Raw genomic sequence first — 12,755 nt, 5'->3', positions numbered from 1 at the left:
TAGGGCCCTCCTCGGGCTACGTTCCAGCAGCGGGGGACTCTACCAAAGAAGTCTGTGTATATGGAGAAGGCAATTCAAGACTCTGCCCCATCACTAGAGAAATGCATCCTGAGGGCCCACAAAAAGGAACATACACATTCCTGAGTACCCAAAGCTCTGCATGGGCTCCACTCATGATACTACAGAAAGATCCTGGAGAAAGCATAGGTTCTGTGAACCATGTCTTACTACCATTACCACCCCAGCAACAGGAGAAATGAATTACCTGTGGACTGGATCAGCAGACACAAAGCATAATCTGGCATTTTTCAACACAGTTTCATGTTTGGAAGCGTTATGCATAAAGTAGATTAGACTGTGTGGACTGTTGGCATTGTTCTATGGATATTTAGCTGATTTTCTGTGATATAAAAATAAGGGAGAAAACCCAATGATTGGGGAAATGAGCTGTTGAGGGTGAATTTAGGTGGCAGATTAAAAAATTGAAAAGGTTATTCTGCTCCTGCAGAAAACACATACAGTGGGACAATTAGGCAGCTACTTGTTCCACTGGATTTTTCTATGCACAAGTGCTCATTTTATAAACTCAGCTGGAGGTTTTGTGAATGCAAAGATTTCTTTGTGTGCATATATTTCAGGAGCAGCAAAAGCATCTCTCAAATGTTTTGAATTTTGGTCCTTACTGCTAGAGCCTGTTGGATTTCAGAGTCATTCATTAGTTCTATTCTGTAAAAGAGGATTATTTATGTGCTTTGCAAATAGCGCTACTGCTGTCTACATGTTCGAACAGTAAAAGTGTGTTTATGCCATCAATGGACTGTGGTAGAGAGAAATGTAGAGAAACACAGCATACCTACTCAGTGTGTGGAATACCCTGAAAAAATGTGTCATGTAACCAACAAGCTCTCTGTCTCAGGCACGTCTATTGGTGCACTCAGCACTGCAGTGAGGGTGGCTATACTACATCCTTTCAGAGTCCAGTGGACATGGAGCAGGCTGCTGTGCTTCACTGCACTACTCACTACCATCATCTTTGGACAGTGTAATTATTCCCTCACCACTGTTCAATAGGAAGCAATAGCCACTGCTTCAGGAGCACTCCTTAAAAGCAAAGGAGTTTAAAAACACAGCCAAGCCAGTACTCCTATATGTCTGACATGCAGCTTTGCTTTGAGCAGTGATAGATACTTGTGTTTTGGGTGATGCTTCTACTTTTTCACCTACCTGATGACATTAAGGAACTAAATAGCTTCTTACAACTCTCTTAAATGAACAACATTGATTATGCTCTCCAGTTTCAAAGATGTTTAAACCAGTCTATAATAAAAGCCTTTGAAATAGGCTGTCTTGAATGTTGCCCCAAAAACAACAAAGAAAACTCTGTATAAATTGATATTTAGGATAAATTTTCAAAAGAGGTCAATCCAGTCTGTTAATTTATGCCCACAATTCTGTGAGCACAAATATCTGCTTTAGACCTGCATACTCCAGGTGAGATTTTCAAACGAGTAAAGCAAGTAAAGAGTTAAATGCACACCGAGTGTCAAAGTAACAGGTACTCCTGAATCATGATGGTGCTTTTGAAAATGCCATCCTTAATCACTTCTATCCCTCAACCTGAATTGTGTACAAGCAGGAAATGGAGGACATACACTCAAAAATCACTTTTCTCAGGAAAAAAAAGGTAGTGTGTACAAACATACAGGGACAAATAAGAATCTCCAATAAGAGACTTCAAATATTTGTCTTTAGCAAATCTACTGCACATGTTTTCTGGACCTTCCAGTTTTAAATAATAATTAATGGGATATTTTCAAAGGCACCAACTTGACAGTAAACATCCATATGTGTCTTTCCTTACAATATCTAAAACCTGGCCATTTCCCGATATCAGTTCAGGTTTCCAACGCTGTGCTATACGTTTCCTTTGCTTCTACATCATCAATTATAGGATGAAGGAAAGTGCAAACCTCTGGAGGTGACAAAATTGGAAGGGGCAGAAATTGGCATTGACACCGGCCTGGGGAAACCATTTGTTTTTAAGTGCATACCTCAAACTGGAAACAGGATTTTCCACTTCTGTGCAACTTCAAGCCAAGAGATGAAGAGGTAAAAAGTCTTTTTGTACTGTTAAAATGTTTTGATACACACACACACGTTTTGTTTTGGTGCAAAACCTATCATAAAGATTAGTTTTAAAAAGATATTTGTTAGTCACCTATGTAAGGGAAGATTTTTTTTGCCTTTCTTCCTTTCTTCAGGATTTCAGGAAAGCGTAACAAATAGCATCTTTATCAAATTGTGATCTCTCTAGAAAAGAAGTCTCTCCACATTCTTAACTCCCTTCCCCTTATCCCTATATTTAAAGTAAATTGAAATAATTTCCTGATTCTTTGCCAGTTTATCCTTTATTACATACCAAAGTAGCTAAAGGTAGTTATTTTGCCTCTCAATGTTTTTCCCAGCAGAAACCAAAAAGAAAAAGCAAAGTCTCTTTCTCAAAAGCACTTCTGCTTTCTCTGTAACATTATTTCCTCATTTTAAAACTTTAACACATTACAAGAGCACATTAGGCCTGATTATAAGTTTTGTTGGAACAATGACAGCTAGATTGGTTTTGTCCCTCGTTTAGGGAGCCTTTAATAATGTTATTTTGCTTTCACCGAGGATTTTAAATTATTACCAGAAAAAGATGTATGTAATGGTTTTTAAGCAGTACTTTGAATCCCTCTGACTCATTTTAGGCCAATCCAGTATCCACTGTCAGCACAGACACAATGCATTGAAAATAAATTTTCTTTGCCCTTTCCTTTTTCCTGTATTTATGAAAGTGCAAAGATATAGACAAGGGTGATATTTGATATGGCCTGACTCATCCATCCTTCTATTTTTATATCGGAGCACTTACAGAACACCTATTCTCATAGTATCCAAGCACCTCCCCACTAGTTAAAAATGAAAGTAACAATGCATGATGGGACCAAGCCAGAAAGTTGCTCAAATGGAAAACTTTGTCACAAAGTCAGTTTCTTTATTTTGTACTATCCAGCTTGTGACAGCCATTTAAAGTTTCCCTTTAAGCCCTAGCCAGTCTTTTAAAAAAGATCTAGGAAGTACTAACAATTTGTCTAACAGATAAAGTCTAGTCCATAAACAAGTGTTTATGGATATCCCCTGTTACATTGCTCTACTTAGGATAATTTGCCATCCAGCAAGAGGCAAAATATATCTTGGCTCCTAGTTAGTAATGCCAATCTAGACAATAGTGCATTGTGTGCACATGCATGTGTATGTGTTTGTTTCCAAGCTTTAGCCTGTCCTGAACACTGCACTTCTTTCTGAAACACGCTTATTTCAGCCAAAGTTAAAACTTTTTCAAGTGTATTTATTCCATTCTACCAAGATAAGCTATTCTCTGTTTTGCTCATTTTGTAGGTGGTTGGAAGCCATGGATAAAGCTGTGCATCCCATCCAACAGGTAATTCTTTCTTATTTGAGAAGCGGGTTGCTCTAGTGGACAAAGCATGGGATTGGGAGACATGGAGACTCCTGAGTTCTGTTTTTATCTCTGCCACTGACACAATGTGAGGTCTTAGGTAACTCACTTAACCTTTCTGTGTCTCATTTCACTCATCTATAAAATGATGTCAGTTATACTTCTCTACCTCCCAGCATTTTTTTATGGATTAACTGGATACCATTTATGTGAAAAAGTCCTCTTAATACCTATTGTCCAAAAGCTCTTACATTGATTCAGCCACCACCAACATGATCAGTAATTTATTTGACTTGTTTTCTAAGCTACTGAATGCCCATCTTCAACTGTTTTCATCTCTAAGTACACAACAGTCATTTCTGGAGGAAGGGGGGGGGGGTTCTGTATCTATTTCATCATGTAATTTATGCTATTAATGAATATTTTTCAATGATTTCGTCTTCCAGTATTGTTTTGTTTTTAGTTACGTGCTTTCTATATTTATTTTTAGTTGCACCAAAACCTCTTTATTTGTTCCTTAAAATGCTATCCAGGGTGCTGTAACTGAAATTTTAGAACAGGGTTTGGCCAACCTGCAGCATGCATGCCACAAGTGACATGGGCAGCCTTGTGTGGCATATGGCAGATCAGAGAGGGGGCAGGCAGCATGGTGGCAGACAGGGAAGTGAGCAGAAAGCAGAGCAGAAGATTGAACACAGAGCACAGGTCAGGGAACAGGAAGCAGAGCAGCAGAGCAGGTAGGTGAGGGGGTTTAGAATAGTACTGTGGAGGACAGAGGACTTAATTTGTGGCATACCTGCCAAAAAGATTGGCCCCCACTGGTTTGGAGTAAGCTGCAGAATTCATGATACCCCAGCAGGACTGTGCTTCTCCTGATCATTAATACTCTTGCTCAACATATTGATACAATGACACTTTGTCCTCCTAATAAATAAGGGGGTCTTTTCCACTCATGCACTACATTCCTTTCTTGCATGCATTATACTGCATTCCTTTCCTCAGAAAGAGAGAACATTTTCAGTTCACAGTAAAGATGACACTGAGCTATATTTCTTTAGCTATTTTTCCCTTCACCATCCTGAGAAGGATGAAGAAGAAATAACATAACCAAATGAAAGGGTAACAGAGCAAGATGCAATTGATATTGCAAACATTCTCCTCCCTGACTCCAAATGACAATGGCACAGGTTGATGCAACAATTTTTTTTAAAACTGCATATAAACAATACATGCTAGTCTTAGATGGAGAAGTTAGGTTCCAAATATCCTTTTAGATGGGAAAGAGAAGAAAAAAAATATGTCATTCATGGTTCAATCTTACTCTATGCAGTTCTGCCCCCCTCTCTCCCCTTTTTTCCCCTTTTTGTCTAGTTCCTTATGATTCTCAGCAATCCCCCCTGTCTTGTTGGCCAATGCTATCAGCAGCCTAGGTATTTACATCTTCTTCCAGAAATGGTAATAAGGAAATCTTTGACTAGGTCAAAAAGATTTTGCCTTCAAGATGAGATGGGAAAGCCAACCATAAGTATCTAGTAATGCTTTCCTCCAAGCCTTATATTCTGTCCCCAGATGCTCCTGTGACTTTCATGGATGTCAGTGGCAGTTGTGTATGAGCATCACTGGTTAGAATAGGATCCTTAATTTGCCACATTCTATTTTTGGAAGCCATAAAAACTGAACTGAAACAAGGAGAAACAAGGTCACCAGACAGTTAATGCAGTAGTCCTCTTAGGACAAGTTGCACCACCTTGAACTGCTAAACAAAATATAAGAAAAAGACTAGTAATTCTTTTAAGTAGGAGAAGTCAATAACTATTTGCTGTCTTATATATGCTTTTAAATGCACTTCTAATACAAATACTGTACAAATACTTTGCTTTTAGAATGGGGGAAAGGGATTGAGCTAGCATGTTTGCATAAGGAAAGCAGAGTTCTTGATAAATTCTTACATGCAATTATTTGATTACTAAATACATAGAACCATGTATGGGTAGATGTCACCCTGTACAACACGAGCCTGCCACCCCTCGCTATCAAAAACCCAGAGTGCCTGGGTCTTCTCCACCAACTAGACAAAACCAAGGATGTCTGGGTTCAGCACTACTGCATTTTGAAGGATGGTTGCTTGTATTTTTATGCCAGCATTCGGTCCATACATGCCATAGGTACGTGGTAACCATTTGTTCTTATATTGCTAATGTTTTAATATTAATTGGAAGGGTTTAATGCAGTTTAAAGTAGTAATTTCATACTCTTAAGGTGGAAATGGCCCTCTAACTGACAGAAACCACTTTTGGATTGGAGGGCTGAAGAAAGAAGCAGTACTGGCAGTGGCCCGACCACAGACAAACACATCATATAACCTGTTGCAAACTCTTCTCACTTCAGCTCTTTCTAGATATGGTGCTTTACTTTAAACTCAGCACCTTCCCATGCCAAGCCCAGCACATGCCCAGAAGAGGCAGTGCATTAGTTGCACCCAGCTTTCCCAAAGTCTTAGAGACTGGGTGCTTTAGTGGGGCTTTTTTGGCTCTTTTCTCTAATAACTGATTGAATCAGCTTTAGCTAGAAGCACCAAAAAGCCCCACTGAAGCACCCAAAGCACGTTGTGGAGCCAGGTCAAAGCAACACACTGGTAGAGCATGTTATTCCTCCCCCCACATCTGTCAGTGCCCTTCTTCATCATTGGATGGTTAGATACCTTCTTACAATATCCAGACTAAACTTACACAGTTAAGTATACTCTTGTAAAAAAAATGTTTGGACACTGTAGCAGATTTTCCCTTGCCACCCAAGCTCATTTCTGGGGTGTACATTTTTTACGGCAGACAGTACTCTCAGAAATATAATTTCCATTGACAGTGGATTAGCATGCGCCTAACTGGTATTCAATATGATATCAATGAAACTACAGGACTCAACACTTGGAAAAGAAGTGTCCCTAGGCTTTGAATCTGTTCCCTGAATCTTTTAAGTCATCTACCATGCAAATATAAATTGAGCTGCTGCAATTTCCTAGTGAAGTGTCAACTGTAACACTGTGGCATAGAGAAAAATGTCATGAAAAGTTACTGCTATATATGTAACACCCTCTCTTTAGAGTTAAATTAGCTAGGCTTAAAACGGTTTTGCCATGTCTACTGGCAAAACATCAAAAAAAGAGAACAACTTCTGCTTATTGGATTTTTAAATTTTGAAATGTCTCTCTTTTTCTTAATGGAAGGAAAAAACTACTAGAATATTTTTGCCACTGCACATTTAATGATGAAATAAACTAGTTCTAAGAAGAAATCATTGCATGTGTGCTAGCCAGAAATAAAAATTGCACATTAGATGATATTATATTAAATATTGCCACTGTATTAGCAGCTCATAGATCAACAGCTCAAAAGTGGAGAAACTGGTAGTAAATATAACCCAGAGATGTTATGGAATCTCCATCCTTGGAGGGTTTTAAGACTTGGCTAGACAAAGCCTTGGCTGGGATGGTCTAGGTATGGGTAGTCTTGCTTTGAGCAGGGGGTTGAACTAGATGACCTCCCAAGGTCTCTTCCAATCATCATTTTCTATGATTCTATATGAAGTCTTCACCTAACAGCCAAGTTTATCCCTATTAAGGCTAAAATTCTCATCGATTCCAGTGAAGGACTTGACAGAATGAACCAAATCTTACAAAGCACCTTCTTAGTATACAGGACTTACATGCATCCAGGTTTTGAGGCCTGCAAAACTTAGCCCTCAAAACTGCATGTACAAAGAAGTTGGCTGCATGCTTTTCCACGTATAAAAGTCGAACACATGGTGTGACTTAGGGATGTATATAACATTTTAAAAGTTATCCATGTAACCTTCTCTAACTATATTGGTTAAATGGTTAACTGATAATATAGCAGTTCTGAGACACCTGCTGCTGGGATCTGCTCTCAGGGCCCTTTAATGGGGAAGGGGGAGGAGCAGGGAGTGGGGAGGCAGTGGTGGCAAGCCCAGCCAAACAACACAGCCTGCATAAAGCCCCATGCTGGGAGAAAGGGAGCTCCTGTGAAGGGGCAACTAATTGCTTAATTGACAAGTCATTAGGCTGCCTATGGCTTTCATCTTTAACCTCAGAGGCTATGGATACTAGTCCCCCTTTGCTGTTCCCCCTCCGCCCCACCCTTTCTCCTCCTGCTGGGGCATGGCATGGATTCCCTTCCCTGCCAGACTGTGCCCCACCTGGCACAAAAAATACAGAGTAAGCTAACCAGTTATCACTGGGCTCATTAATTAAAAATTAGTTGTTTAACCTTTCACATCCCTAGTGAGACTGTAGTCCTTTTAAAACTTACTTCTGCTATTCTACTTTCAATATTTTAAGTCAGTACCCTAAAGTGCAGTTGTACTCTGAGAAGTGATGATGTAAAATGGCACCATCTTATTCAGCTGCTCTCCAATCTATAATTCATATTAACGTCTGCTGACTTTAGTGACATACCTACATTTTAACTTTTTATTTTTATTATACCTGAAGCATCAACATAGCTGAATGTGCTGCAGCAAGTATTCATACAGAAAAAAAAAATAGTTTTGAAGTTTGAGTATGATGACCAGTTGGTTACATCTGTGCAGCACAGATAGTGTTGGTGTGAGAGAGGCCAAATTGTCAACATGTAGTTTGTAGTGATAAAAATACCTCTGTGCAGTACAGTGGTCTTCATCCAGAAATGTGGAGAACCTCAATTAGTAGCAATGAAGTGTGAAGCTGAAAAAAGTCAGCTTGTCCCTCAGATCTCAAGATAAATTGCAGGGCAGGAAGAGAAAACAGTATCTATCCATCTATCTATAGATATAGGTAGATAGGTAGATCTGCATAGAAAAACTATATGTGTACATATATAAATAAAGATTTCCAGATGAAATGTGCTCAGTTTACAAACACACACACACATCCATATCTGTATATAAATACTGTATATAGATATATATAGATATGGGTATGTGTGTGTGTTTATTTGTAAACTGAGCATATTTATTCTGAAAATCTTATATATATATATATAAATTTATGGATTCCCACAATGCCATTTTCCATTCATTTTTGTGTAAAACCTCATGGTAATGATATTTTTTCCTTACATTGCCTATATTAAAAATAATGCATATGTATTTGAGTATGCATATTTTGATTCTGTGATGCATGAAATCAAAATTACCTCTCTCTAAAAAGGCATTATAAAATCTTTCCCACTGCACAGCAGAAGAGGTAGTGGCACCTTCACAGTTTGCAGTAAAAATGGCATTCCTGCTAATCCCTGTTTGTGCCATTTCCCTTTCTCCAGGTGGGATTTACCTGCAGGGTTATACTGTGAGTGAACAGTCTCTGGGCTCCAGGAGATCTGTAATTGAAATGAAACCTGCCTCCGAAGAATTTAAAACCTTCCACCTGTGTGCAGAGAATGTAAATGAAAACAAACGGTAATTTGAGCTCTTTCTGTTCTCCTTGCCAAACTTTTTAAGCAAGTAAAAATCCTACAGTTCTGGAACAATTGATGATAACTTTCCACTCTGATGTCATCTCCTTGTTCATACTTCTTAATCTAGTTTTAGTCATACTGCAGCACAATATGCTGGCATATGAGTCACTGATGCTGTTATTGTCATTGCAGAAGATATAGCAAGGCTGGATTGTGGAGGTTCAAGAAGGAACCTTGTTAAAGTACCTTTCATAACAACAAGTGGGTGGTTAGACTCAATGGAAGAACTCTAGCAATTTTCATGAGGGAAGGCCAAAGTAAATCAAAAGTAGATATTCGTGTTTCTCAAGGATGAATTACTCCCAACACAGATTATTATAATTAAAAAAGAAAAAGTAATCCATGAAATCACTTAGGTCTATGGTATCGGTCATCTCAGTGCAACAAAATTGCCAGTGAGGTCAATGGGAGTTCTGAACGAGCAAAAGGCTGAATTATAGGGTTTGGTTTTTAGTGTAGTAGACAAAAAAAACACCAAAGCTATTTAATGGCTTGAAAACTTGACTGGAAAGGTAAAATCTGAACACAAGTTCCTCCCTTCCCAGACTTCTCCAGTCTACTTACTACTATTATTTACAGTGATGTAAGTTTACAATACATTTAGAAAGACCCCTTACAAAAGAAGTCTTCTTTCCCAGTGCAGATAAAACACTTACTCGCAGTTGTTGGTCCTCCTTTCTTTCAGATGGGTTACAGCTTTGAAAGCCTCCATTAACAAATGGTTGCCCCTACACCAGGCCATTCAAGACTTCATGAATCGACCACTGGAGGAGACAAGGATGTGATGAAAAATCTGATTTTTCTTTTCACTTCCACCACACAATAGCTTGCAAGACCATATCGTCCAAAGACACATATTTCAAAAAGATTTTTTTTTTAGGGAATTTTAGCATTGGTATACTTGTGCACTACTCATCTTTTGTAAAGATTAGTAAATAAAAACAAATTTATGCTATATGCTTTGTGGATGCTTTTCCTGTGCATTTACTTCTGCATCTATATTCCCTTAAGTAAACCAAAATCAGTATCTAACCTTACAAACACCTTGGCTTTTTGGATTTTTCCATACTTACTGGCTGTACTTCTTCTTGCTTTAGATTTAACATAAGATTTTTTTTTTAATGTTATGGACAAATATACCCATTATAAGCATTTATATTTTCAAGATGATCCCTTAAATTGGTTTCCCTGGGAGGGTTTGGCCAGAAAATACTACAATGAAACAGCCACAGAGGCTGCTTACAGATGTTAAAAAAAACATCTGTAAGCAGCATTTACCAGAAGCAGCAGTGGGTTAGTTCAGTCCAGCTCTGCAGGACCTGTATAGATCAGAAACTTCAGAGGAGCTTTTTGGTGCTTCTTTTTAATAGCTGATTCAAATCAGCTAGTAGACAGAAGTGCCAAGAAACCCCACTAAAGCACCCGATGTATAGACACTGGGCAAGCCATATCCAACTAATACACTGCCTCTTCTGGGCATGCACTGGGTTCAGTGTGAGGGCACAATGAATTTAAAGTAAAGCACCCTTTTTTGTTGTTGTTAATATCTGTAAGCAGCTAAGCGGTTTTGCTTGAGAGAGCTAAACAGAAAGCTGACATATCAAGCAGGGCAGCCCAGTGCATACAAATGTATATGATTTTACTGATATTCATATTCGTGTGTATTCTATATTAGTATAAATTTTAATGAATAAGCAGTTTTGATACAACCAATTGCCATCATGGCTTATCTCACTTATAGACAAAAATCAACCTGAGACTGAGATGTATTACGTTCTTTAAATCTTATAGTGAGAGGTCTTTTAAATCAATGACATCAAGGTTACACAAATATCTGTCGCTATTACAGCTGGTCAAATAATAATAGTAATTTAATCATTTAGTCTATTGTGTAAGCTAATTAACATTTCGCTCCTCTAAGCAACAGAGAGAGTTACTAGCCTAGGCACAAGGCTTTCAGTTCAAGAGGTAACCTATGCAGAACAATACAAGGTATTTTAGGGGGTATGGTAAGTTTGTGATGACACAAGTGTGTTTTTATATACACACAGGAGCAATCATATTTTGTTATTCTTTTTTACACAGAAAAGTGTACCATTTTTGTCCACATCTTAGTTGGCTCAAGTACACATGCCATTGATTTGAGACTAACACTAACCTAACAGATACTTAGCTCTAAGAAGCAGGGAAGCAGCAAAAGACAGTGAAAAAGGAAGTACAACATTAATAAGCTGATGATCCAATTTAAAATTCAAAAATGGTCGCAAAAAAGATTCATGTCATGGAATAAAATGTAAGAATTTTTTTCTTCCATTCTCTCTTCATTAAGGTGCTGATGCAGCAAAAGTGCTTAAACCTATCTGGGATTCAATTTTGCCTACAACTCTTGGGACAAACTATTCCTTTCTCCTGTAAGTAGTAACACTGAAGTCATTCACTAGTATAAGTGATGCCACAGGCAGAACTCATGTGGCACAAGTCATTACATATGGTTCGTATACAAAATTAATTGAGCCTAGGACACATGGTAGAGAGAATCTGCAGTAAATTTACAGAAGAAAGAGTTCAAGGACCTCAGTAAGAATATGCTGATGACTATGCACCACTCAGTGAGTAAGGTTATGGAACTGGGCCATCTCCCTTGTGACCATATTACCAGCATTTGACCATAACTAAATACTTTATCAACTGGAAAGCTTTCCTTTTCCTCTGCAAATCTCTGACACCTCTGAAGCATGTATGGGTTTTATCACTGTGTTTGTGCTTAATTTTCATCCATAGTATCAGCTTCATGACAAACCCTGGTTATAACACACCTGTAGCAGGTTAGCTCAGTTTACACCGTCTTTATTGTTGAAGGCATCCTTACCCACAGATGACAGCATAAGACACTAATCAGTAATCAGTAAGCAAGCATGTACATAATCAATAAAGATCAACTCACAAACCTAGGCTCTTTTTCCAGAACCCAAAAGGGTTTTCCGGCTCACTCTGTTGCTTCTACCTTTGTAGCCTTCTCTCTCACCCTGTGGTCTCTCCCCCAAAAACCCTAAGAGAACCACGCCAGCTCTGCACTGCAGCCTCTAACCTTCAAGTCTTCTCTCTGTCTCCTTGCTCTGCCTTACTCTGCTGGTGTATTTTCCGATCCAAAGAGAGTACCCTGGCAGCCACCAGCCTGAGAGCTCTCACTCAATTCCCCCTGTTCTCTCTAGCTCCCCTCCCTGGGAGCTTTTAACTTCCTTTGGCCAGCCAATTATTTTCAGCAGCTGACCCACTCCTCCTAGCTGGCCTGCATTCACCAAGTCAGTGTCCACAACTGTTGTGCAGTCCCTGAGGTATGCAGCCCGCTACAGCCTGGTATACACAGCCTGTTATACTGGGCTACAGCCCCAGCAAACCTGTAGCTTGCTACAAGACCCCTGCTTCTAGGCCCAACAGCAGGAACCATTTTTCCCATCATTTCACCAACAAGTTGACTAATTCTATTATAGCAAACACCCTTTTATTTCACGGACCTTTCTCCCAGTCCCAAAGGAGTTTGTTATGAGGTTGCAATGTATGTCAAAACTAGAAAAAGAGTCCCCTCTCTGACCATGGAAATCAAATACACCTTCAGCAAAGTCAGTAATGTTGCATAGGTTCAAAACACATACTACATTTTACGGGGTATAGGTTGGTACATTGTTTAAGTCGACCCTGTATTTCTGTAAAAAAAAGTTAGGATTTTTGTATGTCCGGTATATAAATTG

The 12,755-nt window shown here is 38.9% G+C and overlaps 1 protein-coding gene across 1 annotated transcript in view; it reads left to right on the top strand.

Moving 5' to 3' along the window:
* The window catches only part of LOC149868290 (uncharacterized), a 57,619-nt gene extending 47,713 nt beyond the window's left edge, over nucleotides 1-9,906 (top strand). The window contains exons 8-12 of the mRNA XM_090037637.1: nucleotides 1,952-2,109; nucleotides 3,436-3,478; nucleotides 5,475-5,661; nucleotides 8,812-8,947; nucleotides 9,692-9,906. Coding sequence (XP_089893763.1) covers nucleotides 1,952-2,109; nucleotides 3,436-3,478; nucleotides 5,475-5,661; nucleotides 8,812-8,947; nucleotides 9,692-9,791 — 624 coding nt within the window. The 3' untranslated portion in view covers nucleotides 9,792-9,906. The remainder of the gene's footprint in view (nucleotides 1-1,951; nucleotides 2,110-3,435; nucleotides 3,479-5,474; nucleotides 5,662-8,811; nucleotides 8,948-9,691) is intronic.
* Nucleotides 9,907-12,755: the final 2,849 nt, after the last annotated feature.

The sequence above is a fragment of the Crocodylus siamensis genome, chromosome 3 (genome assembly GCF_052110815.1).
Source record: "Crocodylus siamensis isolate JL-2025a chromosome 3, ASM5211081v1, whole genome shotgun sequence".
Classification (NCBI taxonomy): domain Eukaryota; kingdom Metazoa; phylum Chordata; order Crocodylia; family Crocodylidae; genus Crocodylus; species Crocodylus siamensis.
Note: the sequence above shows the minus strand (reverse complement) of the source record. Positions and strands in the feature narration are given on the sequence as shown.